General features: G+C 45.4%; 1 protein-coding gene across 2 annotated transcripts in view; it reads right to left on the reverse strand.

The window, feature by feature from the left end:
- cutlet (chromosome transmission fidelity protein 18 homolog) overlaps positions 1-23,933 on the reverse strand; it is an 88,623-nt gene that overhangs the window by 12,451 nt on the left and 52,239 nt on the right. For both annotated transcript variants that reach the window (XM_089583320.1, XM_089583321.1), the window contains exons 17-21: positions 21,039-21,188; positions 16,760-16,890; positions 11,529-11,613; positions 8,964-9,101; positions 6,268-6,325 (exon numbers count right to left, since the gene is read on the reverse strand). In XM_089583320.1, coding sequence (XP_089439446.1) covers positions 6,268-6,325; positions 8,964-9,101; positions 11,529-11,613; positions 16,760-16,890; positions 21,039-21,188 — 562 coding nt within the window. The remainder of the gene's footprint in view (positions 1-6,267; positions 6,326-8,963; positions 9,102-11,528; positions 11,614-16,759; positions 16,891-21,038; positions 21,189-23,933) is intronic.

Genomic DNA, 23,933 nt, shown 5'->3' on the forward strand with positions numbered 1-23,933 from the left:
AAGTGCACTTCTTCACAGGACCTTTTAGACACGGCCCCCATGGGGTGTTTTTTCGAGTGATGCAATGGCGGGGAAGATGACTGGGGGAAGTTTTGCCACTGACATACTTATTTGTGCCAAAAAGCCAGTATTTGCCAACACAGAAAACAGAAAATTGAAGGGGACACTTAAGCTCTGCCTTAAGGGTATGGTGCGATAGTATAATGAATTAATTCCCATACCAAGAGAGGAATAAGCCGGGCTAGTTGGTACATCATTTGAATAGAAACAGCGCGGTAGACGGGACCAAGAAGAGAGAACACACAGACACAGGCGCTGACTGTCAACTGAAAGAAGTTTATTGCAGCAACGGTAATATGTAGAACTCATATCTCCCCCCATGATAAAAAAACATGAAAACATTAAAACTAGGTTACAAGTTTCATAGCAATCAGCCATCGAGAAATCTGATTTCTTTTCTTTTCAAGTTAATGGAAAGAGTGCTGACACATTTCTCTCCTCGTTTATGAATGACATACGCTTCAAATATTTCACGTTCAAGCTGGTTCTTGTAGCGTTTAAGAACCTTTGTCCGGTCCAAAGTGGCAGTGCACTGGCACGTGGTCACGTGTTCAGGCAAGTTCTTTCTTGTGCCGTCTTTAATGTCTCTATTATGTTCTCTAAGCCTGTCATTCAAGCAGCGCCCAGTTTGTCCAATATATGATGATGAGATGCCTGATAATGTTTTCAACTTGAACACTCGCAGACAGTTACATGATGCTATTGCCGAGCTTGAACAGCTCTAGTGCATATGTTTTAATGCACACAAAACAAAGAATTGATTTGGTAACAGAGGTTGTTGCTGCTGCCGGATGGCGCCCTACAAGCCCAATTGAGGCTTTGGCGCGTCCGCGTCTTGTATTGTTTCTTTGGTGTGAATAAAATATTTATTATTATTATTATAATGGGATATCGTAGACGACTTCCTTTGCGCATTCAACGAAAGCTTTTTCATGTTTTTTCCCGCACCTTTTTGGCAACGTATCTACTCGGTTGACCAGCTTGCACAACTTTAAGTAATTCCCATATACTGCACTTACTCACATAATTTGCTTACCCCCAACTTTTTACCTGGATTTTTGAAAACAAACTTTTGCTCGCATATTCTGCGCTCCCTGCTGCGCAAGCACACCCCATTGCACGCGAGTTCGCACAAGGCAGACTTGGGAAGATCGGTGTGGCTGTGAAAGTGAGTGGATGGTGTCAAAAAAAAAAAGACTAATTCATTTGTAAATCGGTTCTGGTAAGGAAAAGTCAACTGTCCCCCGTTTATCCGGCTTGCTTGCCCCAGCGGTTGCTTTTTCGTTCAAACAGCTGCGAGAGCAAACTTTTGGTAACCTCCCAAGCGTGCGTCACGCCAGACTCAGCTGGGCCGTAGGCGCGGGCGCTGTTCTATTGCCTTGCATCTCCGTTTACTTCGGACTGCAGGCTCTGCAACTGTACTGTTCCACGTTTATTGCTTTGAGCTGCGCACACGCTGTCATGTTATCACAGGGGGGGGGGGGGGGGGGGGGACTACATTGGTCTGGGGCAAAGGTGCACTTAGAGGAGGGGAGAGCATGCACCAACCTATATTTAAAGTCGACTTTCTTTTTTTAACAGCGAGGGGCGCAAATTGCGGGGTCGACTTATATGCAGCGAAATACTGCATGCATTTCACGTTATCACCTTTCTAGAGCTTTCTAGGACGTGTTACCGAAATCTCCACGTAATTTGTGCACCTCCTTTGTGAAGCCTTAATTTTAGGACAAAAAGGGTGCAAATTATGCAAGTAAACATGGTTTACAGAAGATCATTCTCTGCTTTATGTTCATAGATCCCTGGGAGTCCTCGTACTGCTCCTGGCGCAGTGGTGCATCGGTTAAACTATGTGCAACTGCCCTGCGATGGCAGGTGCTCCCAGCATTGGGCCTTGTGTTGCCCAGGCTGTTCTTCTCAAGTGGCCAATCATTAATTTAACTTCCACCTGCCAAGGTGGGCAGTTTGCTCACTATCCGATGGACAGGCTGTGATGACGCTGCAAGGTGGCCCACCTGTCTTTCAGGTTGCTCTCTGGGGACCACGTGCCAGAGCCATGCCCGTGATTTTTCGCTCACAACACCGAAAACACTGACACCACCAACACCGTCCCCTGGGTTTTCTGGTGAACGGGGCCTTTAACACTCTTGCGTTAAAAAGCCCATGCCATGATGAGCAGTCTTTCGTTGGCCACATGGCCATACTGGCCGATAAAAATTGGCCGAGCCGTCGCATGACTCTGTGCACAGCCCAGCTACCCTAGCGTGCGAATGTGGTGGAACATTTTTTTTCCCACACCACCTGCATCATGGGTGGTGGAGGAATTTGAGCCACGGCAGGTGCTGCCACTGTCCCATTATCATCATGATCATGTGATGGGAACGAAAGGTATGCCAATAACTCCAGTGACAGCTCCAGTGACAGCTACAAAAATTAAAAATTGTCAAGCCAAGCCAACTTGTCCAGTTAACTCATTTGAATTTAAGATGACCATTCACTACGGCAAAGAGTAAGCAGCTTATGGCAGTAATGCTCACCTCCATCTATGTTAGGTTGAAAAATTGAACTCCTGCACTACACACAGCCTTGCTGGCATCCATTTTAGTTTTAAAAAATTTAATTTTTGGACTTTATCAAGTCTGAAATATTGGTAGTGAATATGCACATGTTGCTATGAGGCACAAGCGGTGCCTCAATGATGCCTGAAATTTCGTGCAAGTCCAACTAAAAATTGGTCAGCTACTGTATTCATGGGTTAAGAACTTCACGTTTCTACGTAATGGCCAAATTAGTAGCACTCTACAAAAACATGGCTCAAATAGTAATGGCTCTTCTACACTGCTGCAAAGCTTTGTTACATCTGTTGTCTATGTTCAATGTTATAATCTCCAGCATGCAGTCTTATCAATTTCTGTCTGCTACATGAGACATAACCAGGTAGCTCTGGAACAATCATGATCACCTGTGATAGCCCCTACTACATATGTTCAAGCTTGTTCGTGGTATCTTAGATGCCTCATTTGGAATCTTTCCAGTCATCTCCTTGAACCCCCTACAGACCTTCCTTTTCCTTTCAGTGCCTTCTCTTTCTCAACGAACCACAACCCCTCCTTTCCGTATCTATAGGCACCTCTCCTTTGCACTTGCATGCCACGCACTTTGCCGCAAGGTCATTAAAAGGCTGACTTCTCTTAGCCGCTTTTAAGCCTAGTGGCAAAGGTCGCTCTAGCTACCTTGAAAAGCTCAGAAAAAGACAAAATGAAATCACACTATATTCATACCTTGGTTCGAACTAAAATGCAAGGCCCATTCTGAAGCACTAATTGACGGTTCCTGCGCAGACATGAGCAAATAGTGGCTTTCTGGATCGAAGAGAATAGCAATTTTCTACGAATAAATTTGAACCAAATATTTCGAACACTTTTGCAACACACAAAAGGTTGTTGAACAGCACAACAGGCATTTTCAAAATCATGTATTTTTCTAACAGACAACACCATTACATGAAAAAAAGATAGAATGCACTGAAGCTGTGTAGACGTCCTGCAAAAATGCCATTGGAAATTGGGGGAGTCGACTTACATGCGGAACCGACGCAACTGTTTGGTTTGGTTTATTCAGATTTAACGTCCCGAAGTGACTCGGACTATGAGGGACACCGTAGTGAAGGGCTCCGGAAATTTCGACCACCTGGGGTCCTTTAACATGTACTGACTTCGCACAGTACATGGGCCTCTAGAATTTCGCCTCCATCGAAATCCGGCCGCCGCGGCCGGGATCGAACCCGCATCTTTCGGGTCAGCAGCCGAGCAACGTAACCACTGAGCCACCGCGGCAGGGCTACGCAATTGTGGGGTATGACTTCCTATCTATGAGACCTATCTATGAGAACCCCACTGCTGGTCTTCACGGTGATTTCACCGTTGCGCAGCTGTTACTTTTAAGTGACGACTCCATCACACGCACAGCGCCACCTCAAGTTAGGCGTCGGAAAGGGGCACCCATCTCCATGAGCCTCAGGCTAGCTTCCTCTCAAGCTCGCACTGTCAAGCTTGATTCACGAATTTCACGCGCAGAAGAGCGGCTGCAGCACCTGCAGTCAGGTCTGACTCATTCTGCGTAAGTCAAGGGAGCCGTGCGTTTTCTGATTAGAGAGATTTAGCGTAGCGCCATCTGTGGCTGCTATCGCGATTCGCTTCCGCGGCAAGCCACTGCGCATGCGCAGATCACCATGAGGACACCACAAGGCACCAGGTACCGGCCAGCTGTTTGCACGCCTGCTCCGTCAGGCCTGATCAGTGCGTAGAAGCGGACTGTGCTATGCTAAATCTCTCTACTGATGCACACCGTCGTGCCGGTTACAGCATGTGTTCACCGCAGGTAGTGTGGCCACAGACACCCAGCAGGCACAGATCTGAGCGTAGCACTTCCACCTGCTCGTCGTGTCTGTTGCCGCAAGCATGCGCAGACCGGCACTGGCATACAAGTGGGAGCGCAGGCATGCGGCGTGAAATTGGGGATTTCGTTGCGCGCGTGCCATGGTGTCACCTCAAAAGAGATATGTTGCACCGAAACCACATGACCAAATATTTTAAATTATCGAATATTCCCACAGGCCTCCTCCAGCAGTATTTTGCGAATTATTTGCTCTCAATTCGCGAAATTCGAAGTTTCCGCTGCAGAAAGTTAGGGGCCTTAGTCATCACTGTAGTCTTATTCTTCACTCGAAGAACAAAAGATAATCAGAATACTCTTCATTGCTGTCACTGCAATCCGTGGCATCACCACTCTTGTGTTCTGCCATGTTCTTGTGCGCAGTGACAAGTTTCGAAGTTCAGGCAAAAAAAAAGAAAAAAAAAGACAGCAGCTTTTCAGTAACCACGCCGCCATCTGCTGGCAAAAGTAAAATAAATGACGCTAGACGAGCCCCACTAGACTTAAACCAGACACAGAGTGCCAGGAAACACACAATGAGCTGGACTCATCATAAGCCAAAAACAACCGTCGGCTTATGATGAGCCGTGCTCGTCAAAGTCCACTAGAAGGCTACTTACAGAGCGGCCAAGAGTGATGGCCATTTGGATCCTGAAGACTGCTGAATCCATGTATTGCTATCAATGCCAACAAGCATTTTTCTCTTAAAGGGACACTCAGGACAACTTTGTACGATTGCTGGTCTGAGTAAAAATCAATCCTATGGCACTATCTTGCTTTGACGACGTTTGTCCAGCAGCAAAAGGTGCATTCACTGCTCAAGTGGATTTAAAAATTTTCCTGCCACTCGGTTCAAATTCCTGAGATCAAGACCGAAAGGGATTCTGCAACCACCGCCCCAGGGTGGATGGTGGTGTAGCTTGACCTCAGGGATCCATGTGCAAAACACTGTCTCAGCGTCACCGCAATTTGCTTGTGAAAAGTGCTAAAGCAGCGATACCTGAATTAAATTTTTTTCGTCTTTTCTGCATTGTAAAAGCTCCATTTCTGGTAAGAGTAGTCTCTTTGTGATTAGACCACGGTAATGCACTGATACAGGCCAACATCAATTTGTCTTCACTGCCCCTCAAGGATGCACTTTGCCCGATACAAACAGTTTCTTTTCAGCGCATCCTTATGCCTTCTTGACCGACTGAGCGCCGCCATTGCTTTGTGAAATTATCATAGATACATAAATTAGTTTGGGCAGATGAAAAAGAAAAAAATATTGTTGCCCAGACCGTACCGCCTAAGGCTGAAATCTTAAAACTCAAAACAGCAAAGCACAAACATGATGAAACAACTCATCAGCGTGTTGTGCCGTTGTGTTCTTTCTTTGTCCTGTGTTTCTACGCTGTTTTCCCTTCTTTTCTTTCATCAGCGAAGTAGATGAGCCCACTGACTCATTGAGATGTGTGCCAGCTCTGCTCCCATATCATCAGCCTGACTACACCCACTGCAGGGCAAAGGCCTCTCCCATGTCTCTCCAATTAACCCTGTCCTTTGCCAGCTGCGGCCACTGTATCCCCGCTCCCATCTGTATCTGCTCCCATAAAGGCTTCAAAATTAAGCATGTCCGAGGTTTCAGTGCCTAAAAAATCAATGGTTGCGTGTACATGTACATTTTCTCTTCCCGGTCTTTTCATGTTCATACCTGTGTTCTTACCTTACGCTCCACTCACTTCAAAAAATGAAATGAACAGGGCAATGCATCAAGCAGAGACGTGAAGGACTCACCTGCCACTACAGTCAGAGTTGGTGTCTGAATCACACGACCAAAGAAATCCACGGATGGCTGCACACAAAAATTACTTTAAAAAATAAGAGCAATGTAACGATCTCCATGCACACATAAAACACAGCTTTTGCGACACAACATACTATACTGACAACATTATAACACACAAAATAAACTCATACAAAACTAAGATGAGAGAAGCACTCCTCAGCAAACTCATCATCAAAGGAAGGATGACAACTAGTATAGAATTTCTTATATACAGGGTGTTTCACCTAAGACTTTCTGCAATTTTTAAAAATAAGCGTTTTGAATTAGATGCGCGCTTTTTCTGGCATAGCATTGTCAGTGGTGTAGTACATCATAATTCAACTAAGACATGCTAACTAGCAGGCTTGTTAACCAATATTTAATAGTTAACTTTTAAACTATTACCATTGGGCTCCTTAATTATTGAGAGGCATGCAGCCCACCGTAAGTAATGTCCATATCCGTTTTTAGAATTTCGAGAACGCGATTATCCTCGCCGCTGTGGCCCAACAAATTTCGCCTACATCGCGCCAAAATAGATGCGGTTTGAGAAGCTTGCAGGCAAAGCAACCTCTCCAGTGAACCTAACTCGTCGAAATAGCCAAAATTTGTTGGGCCACAGCGCCGAGGATAATCGCGTTCTCGAAATTCTAAAAACGGATATGGACATTACTTACGGTGGGCTACATGCCTCTCAATAATTAAGGAGCCCAATGGTAATAGTTTAAAAGTTAACTATTAAATATTGGTTAACAAGCCTGCTAGTTAGCACGTCTTGGCTGCATTATGATGTACTACACCACTGACAATGCTATGCCAGAAAAAGCGCGCATCTAATTCAAATAGCTTATTTTTAAAAATTGCAGAAAGTCTTAGGTGAAACACCCTGTATATAAGTGCACAGCAGCTTAAAGAGAGCATTAAAATAAAGTGCAAGAATAAATGTAATCACTCTGGAAAAGTTTTGCACATGTATCGTTATTGCAGGCTGAGCCTCTCCACCTTGCACAAAAACCTCCCACCAGCTGACATGCAATGTTCCGTCACTTCTTCGGAATCTAAGTCTCTTCGCACCATAGCTCACACAAACATGCAACACAGTGTGCAAAAGTAAGGGTGCCATTCTTTTACTTTTTATCGATGCCAATATACCTCCTATGCCACAGAGAATAAAAGTAGAATCTCAATGATATCAATCTCACGAGGTCACAAAAAAAAATTCATACATCAAAAATTCATATTACCCAAAGCTAACAAAACCAGTATGCAGAAGCAAATGCATATACGCAGATCTGTTTACGTCTCACAGGATTTACAGCTGCGTGCCACTGCTCACCGCTCACTGTGTGTACCACACAAATGGCGATTGCGACGTCGGTGATGTACGGGCCGCGAGCACTGCTCACTCGTGACAGCGGCATGAGCAGACTCCACGCAACTGCTCGTGAACACCAGTTGCAAGCCTGTACCATGCAACTGGCATTTGCGACATCAGTGATGTGTAGGCCGTGCACCACTGCTCACTGCTCACGGTGCACACTGTGCAACTGGCGACTGTGATGTGGCCGACATGTGTGTAGTGCCACAGTGCTGGAGGGTGCAGTCGTGGCTCGTGCGTTTGTATCATCCGCAGTGGTGTGGGAGTGTGTTTGGAACATCCAAAATTCTGCCCCTAATACGCAATGCACTCTGGCCAGAGAATCTCGCAAATGCGTATCATCTCGAAATTTGTATCAGCCGTGATCCCATAATCAAGATTCTGCTGTATACACAGGTGTTCCATTATGACAACACTACCCCTACGCCAGTCGTGCACTTAAAGGGCAATAGACACCTAATTTCAGCTGCATATTATTTTCTCTGAAATTATGCATTGCACATCAGAATACATGATTCACCATGTGGTATTTGCCTACGACTGCAACATAATTCTTTTTGATGTTGTTTCAGTTTCACCAACCGAACGACCGCTGTGACGTGTTGAGAGTATTCAGGTCACGGGACGCAAAGAAAAAGAAGGAAAAGTGGAATATAATCACTGATAAGTAGTTTTAATTCACTACAGTGGTTAGGCCAGCCTGCTTAAAGGTGCAGTGAAGAGGAATCTGAACTCGTCTTCCTGCCGCGTGACCTCGATCTACACGTTCCCAGCATTCTTAGAAACTTCGAATTATTGCCCTGTGCGGCCGATTTCCCTAACTTTAATCGGATTGATGTCCGGCTGCGTGGACTCTTTACTTTCGCCTGCCACTACGTATCACTCCACTGATGGCAGAGCGGCAAGCCGCCACGGAACTGGTTGAAAGGTTGGTGGACCCCTTCCACCGTGTGCGGGGAATTCAAAAAAGAAAGGCGGGAGCCGGGACGTTTAATCGGATTTAAATTAGGAAAATCGGCCGCACAGGTCAAATTCAAAGTTTCTAAGAACGCTCGCAACGTGTAGATCGAGTGTAAAAACACGAGTTCAGATTCCTCTTCAGTGCACCTTTAAAGAACTGCAATGACGACAAACGACATATCAGCTTTTTACGCGCCTCATGTGATTCCAGCAATCTCCACTGTTTGTGAACTCTAAGGAGGAGTCATGAGCTCGAGAGAGAGGTGGGGTAAAAGGTGCAGTTTCCCAGACTGAAACAACCGCTTACAAGACATAAACAGGACTCACCCGTGCGGGCTGCTCAACAACCGTGGGTGCCGGCTGTGGAGCGGGTGCCCAGCTGGGGGCAGCCCCTGCTGTCGAGCCTGAGCTGCTCGCAGCTGCCTTCTCCAAGTGGTCACTCCTCCTCATCTTCTCCACTTCAAGCTGCAAAGTAGAACACACACAAGCATGTGCTAGTGTCAGCCAACCCACCGGAATCTAGCGGAATCTAGTAGCGGAATCTAGTAAGGCATCCTCGCACTAACATGTCAGCTAGCTTTGAACACGCTTACGCTCTCACCACCTTGGTTTCTGAACTCATGACGAAACATCACGACGTTTTCAAAAAGCAGTATCTTGCGCGTGTCACACGAGTTAACTTGCTCTTTCCACACATAATCAATTGCCAGTATGTGGCAAAAGCCCGCATGCGGTAATGCTAGACAATGGATAGGTAGGCCTTGCACTCCACCAATAAAGAGGTGTCTGGCCACCTCAAAATGCTTCCCGACCGCATTCAGTAAACTCCTTTATCACGTAATCATTGTGTCAAACTGTGCAAGTAGACTTTTTTCCACTGGATGCAACTGTTGTCCAAATAACTAGAAACAAGGTGTTAGTCTACAAAATAAAGTTTATTACGGTTGCTACTACAAAAGATTCCCAACTCACTCATTTAAATGCCTGGCAGGCCTTGCAGGAATAGTAAATGATGCTGATGTGCAGAAACAAAATTTGTTTGCAGTCTCTGTAATTACTTTCATAGCTGTGTTTCATGTAAAAGAGGTTGTCTTGTTTTAACTACCTGTGCTAGCATTCTAAATTATTCGAAAATATTCTAAACTATTCGAAAATTTTAAATTCTATTCAAAACCAATTTTTATTACTCAAATTCGCCTGAAAATGAAAAATTTGATCCTCGCACACCTCCAGCAATCTTGCAGTACATGTTACAGAGAAGAAGTAACTGATAACATTTACAATTGCATCATATCATATGTAACTTATTTCTGTGGTCCACTACAGCCTACGAAAAGCAACTGAACAATTACACAAAGGTTACTCGATTACTAATCTATACGTTATTTTCCTTTCCACTTTTTCATAAGTAGAAGACAAATCCACACACACTACAATGAGCCAGTGCGACTCGGTTGTCTGCTGTTGTTTGGTTTCTGCAGCAATTCATACGCTGTTAATTTTCACTGCCAATTGTTATTCTAAGTTCTTGTCAGTATTTTTCCCACAATTTCTTGTGAAAACGTCAGCAGCGACACTGAAGACTCTCGGTATACACGCTGGAGGGAAGCGTGGAGTTGAAACACACGAAGACCTTGCACACCAACCCGTAGTTACGCAAAGCACCACACTACATTGTTGTTCGTGCTCTGAAGGAACAGTTCTCAAGCTCACTAAACATAACGTGCTGTTGTGCCGTCATGAAATAATGCGAATTGCAGAACATGGGACCAGTCAAATGAAGGCCACTCAGGCTTGCATGCCCAGACATCTTTGTGCAAGTGGCTTTTCTGCGGCCCAACCATCGTCCTCCCCCTATCGCAAAGGAATAGTCCATGGTAGCACTAAAGTTTTCCACCAAGTTTGGCCCTCAAAGTTAAACCAATGGTTACAACTTATTTTTTTGAATAGAAAGTAACTGATTACTAGCAATCAATTACTGACAAAAATAATTGTATTACAGAGAACGTTACCTCTTGCAAAAAGTAATCAATTCATAACAAATTTCACAGAAAATGTAATTTCTTTCTGGTAATCAATTACTTGAACCACATTACATACAACTCTGACCTCTAGTAAATACTATTCGCAAACTATTTCAAATTTCGAATATTTGCACACTTCTACCTTTTTTTGAGAAAAGCCAGAGTGATCTGAATTTTTCAAGTAATTTAAAAGGAGTGCATCAAAATTAAGGAGATTCAAGGGCCCTTGGCATAGTTTTTCGAAAATCAAGGGTATTCAAGAATTTCAAGGACCTGCGCGAACCCTACGCAAAATATTCGAAACTTCGAATGTTTGCACACCAGCAGTGAAAACCCTTCCGAGATCCCACTGTGTACCGTCGTTGCCAAAAACAACCGAGCAGCCGCGCCGACCACCGGAGCGGTCTTGCAGCCGAGCGACAGCGCTGCTAACTTCGGTCCTGGCCATTGCTCCCCGGCTACGAGTGTAAATTGGCTGACGTAAGCCAGCCCCATGGCCTGCGCCCTCGCTCAGTATGACAGCTGACAGCCCTCCAAAGGAGCGAAATTGCTCGCCGCAGTTCCTGCTTACTTATCATCCACACAAAATCAAACTACAAAGGGAAACATGTTTGAACGTGTTTAAACAAGGTGTTTCATACATTAACACTCATGGAAGATACACCCTGAATTCAGACTACAGAGTTACAAAGTGCTGCGCACCAGTGGTAGCATTATTATAGGGGCTGATTTCATTTCATTTTGGGCAGGCAAAAATCACATAGGTCCAGTTGTGCCAAAGCAATAAAATGCACTGTCGGCATAAACAGAGGCTTGCAGAATCAAACACCTGCTTCAATGTCACACTGCGCCAAACAGCAGTGCTTACCTCTCTAGCAATGAGCTGCTTTGTGACATACGGCAACGGCTGGTGTGGCGTAATTCCAGGAAACTGGACAACTTCTTCAATGTTGCTGCAGAGAAGTTCCCAAAATGTCATTTAAGATGAGGCAAATGGAAAAAGTGGAATGTTGCAACCACATTACATTTCACACAGTCAGAAAGCACAGCTTAGAATCCACCTCGCGCCAACTGAGCAGCTGTCTTGCGTCTCAGAAGAGTTTAACGTAAAAGGGGTCATTGGACAGAATACTAAACTTCCACTGCATTCAAACACCAACTGCCAAGTTGCGTCAAATAGCTTCTCTTGTCAAAAAAACTGTGTACCTACAGTTATAAAAAGTGCAAACATGTATCCAAACTACCTTTTCATCACCAGACGAGGCAACCAAGTAATTTCATAGAAGCCTTGGTGCAATTTTGTGAGCCAGTTAGCTTAACTTGCTTAAAGAATTCCAAGTGTTAAAACAAACATGAAATGGAAACACTTCAGTGGCCCCTTTTGCACTGTACAGTATAACTACTACAGGGATTTTGGGACTTGCGCATTTGCTCTGAAACTTCAAGTCTTGTGTACACCTTTGGCTTGTTGGCCCCCAAACCACACTGTGTCATTTATTTTGTTCAACACTAGAATAGGCTCAATGAATTGCCTGGCTCACTTAAATAATCAAGAGCCCACCGTCACCACCCGTCCATCGGCAATAATGTACTCTCAGCTACTGCATGTATAAGCTGGCACGTATAAGCTGATTCTTAAGATAATCGCTGGTCCTTAAGGGTAACGGAGTGGATTCCAAGAGAAAGCAAGCCTAGCAGGGGGCAGCAGAAAGTTAGCTGGGCAGATGACATTAAGAAGTTTGCGGGGATATGGTGGCCGCAGCCGGCAAAGGACAGGGTCATAGTCAGGCGTATGATGACGATGACGATTTTATAAAAATGAGTGTCCAAATAGCAGTGGAAGCACTGCATGCAGAGCCAACCTATTTGTGAAACTATGGTGGTTTTGGTAGAGCAATGCCTCACCCCAGCACCACGCTCTCACCAGGACGAATAAAGCTCCATGTGTAAAAAAACTTATAATTTCGTACACAAATTGTTTTTGTCAACAACATAGCAGTACTGGTGATCACTTTCTCATATGATCAATAGTGGTGCAAGAGTAAACTTTCGTGCAAACTTCCGCAACATGTGTTTTACGGGAACCTGACACCACTGGACTGTTGGCAGTCTGTTCAACTGCTCACCAGGTTAGTCAGACACGGCGCTCATAACAGTGGAAGGTGCATCGTTTTACTGCCTCTGATCTGCACTTTCCTCCGACTGCTGGTCAAGCAATTATATCACTATATCTTTGTTGCTTTGAGATGTCCTAACTAGAGTGCTTGCCATGCTGTCAACATCTTGTGGAAAGTAAGTTGCTAAAAAGCTGAAGGAAAACTACCAACTCAGTGGGAGGACATGGAAGAAAATGTGTGCAAGCACAATGGCACAAGGAACTACATACCTACTTAAGAGCTCGCTGTTAACATATACCCTATTTACTTGCATAATAGGTACACTTTTTTTTTTCAGAAAATCCGGCTCAAAGTTCGAGGTGCGCCTATTATGCGGGGTAAAATTTCCCAAAATTTTTTTACTCGCAAAACTGAACATACCACATTGACACACACGTGTAAGGGCCGCACCCAAACCTTCCACGACCCATGGAGGATAGCCCTCTAAATGCATGTGCCGTGGCCTTCGTGATCAGCTCTGGCTGTGAGTAGCACTGCTCTTGATTGCAGAGGCCACGCACGCGCATAGGAGCTTCCAGGTGCCGCCCATAGCGCCAGAGGCCGCGGGCCATCATCATCATCATCGTCAACTTTTTCCTCCGCCGCGAGCCCCGCTAGCCATATCGGCATCAGTATCACCCGCTCCACCTTTTTGTGGCTGTCAAAGGCACAGGAGTTGTGTTAGTTAGTTCACCGTAGTTGTGGCTTTTGTGTGCTGTCACTGAGTGTTGCAATTTTAGCAAGACGGGCAAGCAACTTATAGCTACACGGCTGGGAGTTTGCTCTCAAACAAAGCAAGCTTGCAGTGGACCGGAAAATTGACATGGTCGAGAAGTGTGGCAGTTGTGACTGCAGCGTGCCTAAATTTTTGTATGCAACTCCAAGCGCCAAGGTTTCCGTGGGTGTAAGTCGGGAAGGCTTCCGGCTGGAGATGAAGCTTTCCAAACAGACATGCAAAGTGAGCATCCCTGAAAACTGTGTACGGAATTCGGCATGAGCGGCTGTTCCATGCAATGTTGTTGCACGTGCTGTGGGTCCGCAGCAGCAGCGACGGCAGCAAACTAGTGAGGACAAGTAGTCAGTTCAGCAAAAACTTTGTTAAAATAAGCTTGGGTTGTGGAATGCGTGTGCATGTTTTTTTTTCTTTTCACCTGAAATGGAGGGGGTGCGGGAGGGCGTCGGCTTGCAATCGTGTAAATACAGTATTGATCACAGTGCCAAGCTCGGGGTGCACCTATTATGCGCAGAAATAAAGAAATCCGACCAAACTGGGCACCCAAACTGGGGGTGCACCTATTATGCAAGTGCACCTATTATGCAAGTGCACCTATTATGCTAGTACATACGGTATCCATCCTTCTGCTTTGGCTAGTTAAGGGGGGAAGGGGGTCTTAGAAATAAATTTTTACTAATGATGTCAGAACTATGAGGTCTTCAGGGAACATGCATTTTTGCGTGCTGATTCCAGATATGTAATTTAGTTTCATGTACAACAAGCCCCTGTGCACTTATGCAATATGTTAGGTAACTTTTGCGGAGGGTTTGAAAGAAATTCTACTGCAGGGAACTCGTTAGACTGCACGCCATTGGTTTCTCTTGACATCAAGGTATGCAATAAGGGCAAAAGTATTATCCTGCCTGTTATAGAAGGTGAGTGATAGGATTTTGAAATCATCAGTTTCTTCCCGTTCGTGAAGTGGCAAATTCAAAACCCTGTAACTCGACTCCTATGATAGGCAGGATGATAATTTTGCCCTTATTGCATAGTTTGATGTCAAGACAGGCCAATGGCATGTGTCCTAGCAAGTTTCCTGCTACAAAATTTATTGAAAGCTCTCGGCAAAAAGTTACATAACATACTACATAAGTGCACAAGGACTTGTTTTATATAAAATTAAATTACTTATTTGGAATCAACACGCAAAAATAGATGTTTCTTGAACATTCCATTATTGTGGCTTCATTAACAAAAATTTTTTTTCTAAGACCAGCTTTCCCCCTTAAGGCTGCAAGCGAGATGGGGAAGGGGGCTTTGACCCATATTTGGAGTCTTCTTTTTTTTTTTCCAGGGAGCGTTGCGAGTTGTGGTCAACATTGCAGTGAAACCGCGTTAATATGAAGCCCGTCTGGCTGCTTAAGATATTCAAATCAAGCAGGTTGTTTAATTATCTGCAAACAAAGAAAACGAGCAGTTTAGAATTGCTCCATTGTACTCAGCACAGCTGCGGTTGATGTTTAACTCCTTCTATAACGTAAGCAATCATTCGGGCTCATCATGGTCACTGTGTCACTGACAGCTGTCAGAATGTCAGACATGCCAGTTTCAACATCAACAGAGCATGGACACACATTACTTTCAATTTAATTCAGTAGGCAAGGCTTTTCGCATTCGTTGGAGGCTTTATACTCCCGTTCTCAATGTGAGTGAGGGCGGTGGCCAGCATTGGACGCATCAGGTTATACTCGGTGACAGCTTTCTGTGGCTATCCAATGGAAGCTACAAACGTGAGACGCCAGCTTCCACAAGCACGCTCTTCACACGCTTTCATGAGCAACAGACACAAGAGGGTAAGCTGTTGGCACGTGCTCATAGCTTCCACTGGATAGTCACAGAAAGCAGTCCCCGAGTACAGCGGCGCAGCACAGCTTTACGGAATATACACAGAAGGGCTCTTGGCATGAAAAGACGTCACTTGAAAAGGAGCGACATGAAAAAGAGTGCTCGCAGTCCATTTGGGCAATCTGGGACTGGTGCGGTGTATTTTGCGATGATGACGATTAATTTTTTTTTATGGAACAAGGGCATCTGTGGCCAAAGAGCATCACGACACAAGGTGTTTTCATCTACTCAAGGTGGTGTCAAAGACCCATTTCCCAAGCATTTCACCCTAAAGAAGCCGAGCACCAGGCCGGGGGAAAGCTGGTACCCATTGCATCACCAGTGGGTACCCAGCCGGCAGCACTAGGGACTGATGCCTCCCGCATGCAAGGCGAATGTTCAAACTACAAGGCTACCACTGCAGTGTCGGCATATTTTGTATTGACGAGTTTGCTGCTGGCGTGCAGTGTGTACGAAATACTAGAAACAATACTCTATATCTGTGCTGCGTATTCCCCTAGTGTGCCGGATGCCAGGGGGTCACTTAGGCTGGCCTGACGTCACCGTGCCTTGCGCAAGCATCGCCACTGTCTGCACAACGGTGAGGAACACTGAATCCAATCAAGCATCGTGCTGCTTAATAAGGGCTCAAGCGTCAATCATAAGTGGCTTGACACTCCGGTATCAGTCTAAATTCCGGCATTTCCAAGCTGCCAGTGACCTTGGGCATTCCCGCACAGTACCCCGGGTCTTTAAATAACCAGGCCAGTGCAAGCTAGCAGAACTTTTTGCTGGGCTAGTTGGTCCATTCTGAAATTAGTGAAAACAGCACGAAAGAAGAAGCCCGAAGGCGAAACGAGGAAGCGACAGGAAAGAGCGCTGACTGACAACTGAATTTATTGAGCGAAACTCGCGCAATATATAGGAAGGCAGTGGCAAAGATAGTCAGATGCAGATTCAGTTGTCAGTCAGCGCTCTTTCCTGTCACTTCCTCGTTTCGCCTTCGGGCGTCTTCTTTCGCGCTGTTTTCACTAATTTCAGTGCAAGCTGCTGGCTTGAATTATCTGGTAAAATTGATATTGCAAATTACAAGATGACAGAAATGTTAAGAAATATCTCAGACTTCAAATTAACTGATATCAAATTATCGAGGTTTTCCAACAGACTCGAAATTTATTTATACGCAGCAATCTGTGGTAAGCATGAATCAAAGGAGAAGGAGGAGGTGCCACAAAACCACTGTCTGGCACCTCCAGACCACCGTGCCTCAAACAGGCTCTTGTACTATGCTACAGCTGTAAAAGATCAGCAGTTTTTCCAAAGTACTGCCATGAGGACACTCACGGCTCCAGGGAATACTGGTAGACACCATCAGCATTTCTGGACTGCTGGTAGGTGATGGCAAATGACGACATCACGGCAATCACCTGCTCCAGCTGCTGCCGCTCAGCCTTGTTGAACAGCTGCATGTTCACCTAGAATGGCACGTATCGCAATTATTGTTAGAAGCCGCACATACACCTACACACAGACCGCCAATCAGGATTAGACATGACAAGCAAACTGATAAATACATTACAACCTGCGATTGCGGGACAAGCAGTACAAGCTCAGTGATCCCGCGTGTGCATGTGGGACACTGATCTGTCACCGCAAACTTAGACGAAAACTTCTGTGGTGCTATTTCAGACTGAATGCGATTCTGCAACCACTGGGAAAACTAGACAAGAAAGTCAATCCTAACATGACAGCATATGACAACATCCCATCGGCGCAACACACACCTAGAAGCCACGCCTGCTGCATGTTTGAGCCTAAACTGTGGACTCTAATGGACAGTAGTGCTTAGATTCTTTTCCTGTCCTTGTTTGCTCGCTCTTGTTTTACTCTAAACACTGGGCCACTGCTTTTTTAAAAGGGGGAATAATGAAATGATGCATTACTTTATTTACTTGTGTAATTTGTGAACCCAAAATTTATAACCCGGATTTATAAAAAAAAAACTTTTACTCGCACATTTTATGCTCCCTGCCTGCTACGCCAGATCACCAGCATGCATGTGGGTGTGCGCAAGGAAAGTTTGGGAATCGCTGTGTCACTGTGCGCGGCTGCGAAAGGTGCGAGTGACAAGGAGATGCTACCACTCCGGCCACACCACTCTAAGGAAGACACCACTGCCAAGGCCAAGCCAAAGCAAACTCATACTTGATGCATGCAAAGGGCGAGCACAACAGGCTCTTTTGGATGAGTGTGTGAGATTAGCGTGCTGGAACCAGCGTGCCTTGGTCGCCTTGATAAAAACCCTCCCCCTTCCCAAGACACATACACACTAATGAAGATGAGTCAGTACCAGGTAAACAGCCATGAAGGTGATAATGGCAATATGATAAAAAGAAAAAAAAAAGATGTGAGGGCATAGCAGCTCCCAACGGCAGCAACGGCCGCACTGCAGTGCATCCTTTCCTTCGGAACTCGAAGGTCATTACACGCAATACACCAAATATTCCCTTCAGCCCGTGCCGGAATCCAAAAGTACCGAACTGTTGGCTGCTCTGTTTGCCGCCAATCAGCCAGGCCGCACTCAAGGGCAGTGTTTTATCGCCTTTTATCTCCCCGTGCCTTAGACTGCTGGCTTTACGACTGCATCGTTGCATGTTTATTGCTTTGAGTTTCTCATGCCCCGTCAGGCCATCCCTTGGGGAGCTACATAATGTTATGACTACAGCTGATGACATGCTGTTTGACCAGCCAAAGAACCGAAAGAATGGTGATAGAGATACACTGGGCATATCCTGATAGAGCTATGCCCTGTGTTTGACTGGTCACAGCCTGAGGGATGGGCTGGACCTGAGGGGATTGAAGGATGATGTCAAATGAGCAACGACACTCTGGGCCCTGGTAAAAAAGCTCATCCTGTTGCACGTCGCTATGAACTTTTAAATTCTTACTTTTCGCTCTTCAAACCCTATCTGTATGTGAATAAGTTTTCATAAAAGTGCCATTAAACCTGCTTGTTTTCGTTTTCCCAGCTTCACAGCTTCAGTCCTTAATCAGCCCGAAGACTCAGACATGTTACCAAATGGAGCCGGGTTCAAGCTAGCTGGAGCATCACGACAGTAATGAGTGCGGTGATAAGGCATGGGTGGGGGGGGGGGGGGGGAATAAGCGTTGATTTGATGAGCGAGGGCTGCGAATTGGGGGGGTCGATGCATATGTGGCAATATACGGTGTACATTTCACATTATGACCTTCGTAGAGCTTTTAGGACGCATAATTGCGCACTCCCTTCTTGAAGCTTTAATTTAAAGAAAAAAAAAAGGGCACAAATTACGAGAGTAAACCTGATAAGTTTGATATGAGTGCTCTTTGTTTACTGCTGCTAGCACTCTTAGTTTTCTAAGCGACATGCAACCGAACTGCTCTGGAAGGACCTTGATCACACATGACAGCGCTTACGATGTTCGGGATTGTTCTTAAGGATTCAGGCATCTTATCTTGGAAGTTTCGAGCTATTTCTAAATGGAGAACAGTAGAGACCAATGGCCATTCTGAACCTGACAACTGCCGAGAATATAAGTTGCTATGTATCGCCAGCGTGGATCTTCTTTCCTTCAAAGGTTTTCCCAAATATAGTTTGCTCTAAGAGCATCTATGTGCCTCTTTGAATAGAGCCAAAACTCTGACAGTATTTACTGCTGTATAGGCCAACCCTTAAAATGGTTATGTCTATGCTCGAGAGTTGACCAATTTGTGAGTCACGACCAGAGCAAGGAATAAACGTAGCTACAAACACAGAAAAGTAAGGGAGAGAACTATATGAACAATACTGCTGTGGAAAGCCCTGCTTTCTGGCTGCCTTCAACCATTCACTATAAGTATTGCATTTACTAGCAACCCTTAGAGCACAAAGGTATCACACATCCCCTCTTTTTAACAGAGCCATGCAAAAGATTCTGAGATAAGGCCAATACGGTGGTAAGCACGAAGCCCTACTGTGCCATAATCAGGCGAAATAGGACTGATGCTTACAGTGCCCACTGCGCTCTGCCCTGGCTCTGTATAAACAAAACTCCAAACCAGCCTCATCGACAAACAAAACTGCTCTAAGTCTGTACAGAGGGCAAAACACATGCCTAGAACAACCAAACTGTGTGTTTCGCCGCTCCCAAATCCGCTGTGACCAAGAAGGCAAAAAATGACGATGAAATTCTATGAGTTTAACTACCCAAGTTTACATCCAGACCATTTTTAGCCAAATCTTGTCGCTAGTTATCGCGTGATCAGCCCGAAACACGCTCAGAACATGTTCTAGACATGCATTTTGCCCTCTGTACATGCTGGAAGCCTTGTGGCTGTCGCTTAGCAACACGGTGAGCCATGCCTCCCAGACATCAGCGACAGTTTTTGCAGCATTTAAGCGAGCCAACATTTTATACATGGAGGCATCAACGAACTGTTCAGGAGCGTGGCAAGTTCGATGGCGCCAAAAAGTGCGCCAGATACTGGCAAAAGCTGCAAGAGTGCCTTTTTGAGTGCAGCAACAATGGCCAAGCTCTCCACAAACCCATGGAGGGCAATTTAATAAGCTGGAGGAAGAAGTGAAGACCTTCACCACTGAGCTTCAAGACTGGTCCCTGGCGGTGACTGTAGAGGACTGTAGAGTTCCTCACCGTGTCACCACAGCTGTAGCATGCAATATGCGCGTAAATGGGTGCTGGTGGCTCAAAGCCCTCGAACTGGTCAGCCTACACTACATATGAACATTTTTCTTTTCAGTTCCCAAAGTTGCGATGGTCAACCCGCATGAGTATTACCAATATACGCAAATGGATACAATACTTAAAGGATTGAAGTGGATTTTTTTCAGTGCTGTTTGAATGACACAAGGCACAGAAATCTTAATGCCAATGAAAAGAAAGCACTCAGTCATGTTGCCAAATGTGGTCAGCTCAACCATGGCAAGAGAACTTGTGTTGTCATGCTTAACATAACAATTTCACCGATGTGGTATGAAATGAAAATCTGTTCACTCAATGGCAAGCTCCTCCGCCAAAAGATCACTTCCCATGCCAAACAGACAATGAGATAATTGCGAGGTCCATCACTAATTGACTGCACTAAAGAATTTAAATGCTCAGAAGGTGATTTTATAAGCGCTTTGACATGCAATTTATTTTTTCATGTTTCTTCGCAAGTTTCACATATTAGACAACTAAAAAATTATGGAGATGGGCATTAGCAGCATGGAGAAAAGCTTGATCCTGGTTAGCTACTAGATATGCTCTAACAGAGAGCTACAAAATAATTTCGGTTCCCTGACGTTGCTCAACAACTCCCAAAAATGCAGTACATGAGTATTCTGCATTTTGCCCTGACCACCTGTCGGTCCCCCTCCATCCCACTGCCCTCTCATTTGCCACGGCTAGAAATTTCTCAAGCATGACCAGGAGGCCCCACATAACACATGTGCTAACACTGTAATATCTGCAAAAAAATAAGCTAAGTGCCCTTGGCATAAAACATCTCCCTTGCAAGTGACAAACAGTATGACTCTGCTGTTAGAGTCAGGTTGTCTTGCAATGAAAAATAACTGTGACTACAGAATACACAGTGTACAGCCTACCGGTCGTAACGTGGGCTGCAAGATACAGAGCAGCCAAGGCAGCACATCGCTGAGCAGCGATGTCTCGGTCAGGAAGCAGCGTGCCTGCGGCGTCGACTCCACAGTCAACGACACCAGAATGTTGTGCATCTGTGTCTGCTTTGTCCGGGCCTGAAATCACACAGAGAAAACTGCATCATATAACCAAAGAAACCACAAACTGGCCACGCAAAGCCTGTAATACAAGTTCCCTGAAAGAATTTACTATTAAATTAGCTGCTAAACAACTTATAGTAACTGTATGGAGTACTGACTGATAAATATGTGCAGTCATAACCAGCATGACAAGAAAGCTTTTTGAGCCGTCAGCAGACAGAGATTTACACCAAGCTATGCATACTGCAAAGGACATAAACTGTTGTGATACATCTTTGCTGAAGACTGTTATAAGGAATTTTGCAGTGAATCTTACTGCAGCATACACTCACTGAACAAACCATTTTGAAAAGCTATTACACATATGAGGCTTCATTATTTCCTGTCTGCCTGTGACAACTGCTTTGAAGAACACCAATGAGAAAGAAGCAGAGAGGACCGGCAATCGTATCTAAAATGAAATAGTGCCAGCAGCAAAGTTCCCAAAATTTCCCAGTATTTAATGACATTTAGTGTTCTTTCTTCACCCTCAAGGCTTTAAACACTGGATCAGCAAATATCCGAACATGCTTGATCAGCAAATATCCCAACATGCAGACCAAACCATCCGTCTCATCTACTGTATCACCTTCAGTAATCAAGGGCTCCGAGAGCACGAAACAGTGTGTCTCGTACAAGCCTTCACCCTAAGTCACCTAGTATTATCCTTCCCATACTTCACCCTCTCAACAAAAGAACATAAACACCCTCATCCGTAAAACTTACAAAGCCACCAAACACCTGCCCCTCGGCACCTCCACTGACTGGCTTCAGGCGCTCGGCCTCTACAACACACTGGCGGAACTCATAGAGGCCCACATGGTGGGCCAATATGAATACCGGTTGACCACTTCTCAGGACATCACCCCAAGTTACCGACTTGACCGACGTATTAAACCCACCGGCCAACAGGTCCCTATCCCGAAACACACAAAACTTCCTGGTGCCAGCTTCAAACGCATGCCTTCCCAAATTCTGCAGTTCTCTCCCATATCTACCCCGCCCTCTACTCTCCCAACTGCAGATTCTGCGGTGGGCACGCTACCCTATCCCACATCATGTGAGCCTGCCCTATCATCCCATTCGCTTAATCTCTACCGTGTGGCAATGGGTGACCACGCTGTGCGGCTCGGAGCAGGGCCTTCAGGCTCGGCTCGTCCAACGGGCTGACTGGGTCGCCAAGGCGCATAAGCTCTTGGCCATTCGGTGCGGTTGACCTGCTGCCTTAGAGGGGCTCCACCCTTCCTACTCAGCTAATAAATTTTATTCTCTGTCTACTTGTCTGCTTCTGAGTGTTGTGACATCATATCGCATCAAATGCATAATTTTTAGGAATGACTCTGGCAAGCACTTCAAAGGTCAAGATTTATGGTTTAAGAGGGTTTAATGTCGACTCAGAACTATGAGGGACGCCGTAGTGAAGGGCTCTGGAAATTTTGACCACCTGGGGTTCTTTAACGTGCACTGACATCGCACAGTACACGGGCCTCTAGAATTTCGCCTCCATCGAAATTCGACTGTTGCGGCCGGGATCAAGCCCGCATCTTACGGGTCAGCAGCCGAGCGCCATAACCACTGAGCCACTGCGGCGGCTACTTCAAAGATTAAATATAGGAGTGTGCAAATATTAGAAATTTCAAATGAGAATCGAACATGTTTGTTATTCAATTCATATTTGATTCGAGACCTGGATATTAAAAAATTTCCAAATATTCTAAAATTTCCAAATAATTATTCAGCAGCGATCGAATACTGCCCTTCCACAAATCCGACCGCAGAGAAACCCCAATATCTTTGTAAATTATTCCAAGACCGAGTTTTAAACATCAAGAAAACAATACAAAGTCTTTTCACTTTCTTTGTCATTTATCACGTGGATAGGTCATATACGGACTGCTAAGTTTAGACCTCATGCAAAGTTCCCCAAGTGGGCTTTCCCACATGCTACTTATGAGGACAAGATGGTCAACCACCTGCTTCAAACAATCAGAATGTGAAAACTCATGTTATTTTTTGTTTGATCCTTCCATAATGCATCTCATGCTCAACATCCACACCCACAGCACTCATGCTGTTGCCTTCACAACTCTTTTAGTGTGAACTCCACCACCTCGTTTTTATGTGATATGCAGGAAAGCCACTTGCGGAATTTCGCACAGCACTTCCGAAAGGGGGGCCACTCTTGGCGTCACAGCAAACATGTAAAAATCCCGCCTATTGCATGGTGCACTGCAGCCCGTGCATTTGTGACATGCATGTAGCAGTAGGCATGACAATGATAGGAAGGCCCCAGTTACTAGAACAAGAAAATAGCCTAGCAGCGTAGTTTCGGTTTCTGAGCTTCGCCGCCAGCCTACAGAAACGATGACTATCGGCCCCGCATATGCCAGCCATCCGAACCTAGCTGTGTGTCGCTTTCGAACACTCACTAGAGTATTGCTGGTCAGTTTTTTTTTTTAGAAGCAGTCTTGTCATTCCAGTGCCAATGTGCGTTCCCCTCGCTTACGACCACGTTGTTCTTCCAGCCCAACCCAAAACTGCGTGCTCGCCACGGGTGGTATGCTGTTTGTGCGATGGAGACACCTCACAGAGTTTTTTTGGCCCATATTTTTAACAGTGATGCTGTTTAAGCTGGAGGTTGTTCCATTAGTCGTGCGCAGCAGTGGCTGTGTTCACAGTAATGAGGTCACCCAAGGACACCTGACGCCCTCTGTCAGAGTG

The sequence above is a fragment of the Amblyomma mixtum genome, chromosome 3 (assembly GCF_055824585.1).
Source record: "Amblyomma mixtum isolate Tamu chromosome 3, ASM5582458v1, whole genome shotgun sequence".
Taxonomy (NCBI): Eukaryota; Metazoa; Arthropoda; class Arachnida; order Ixodida; family Ixodidae; genus Amblyomma; species Amblyomma mixtum.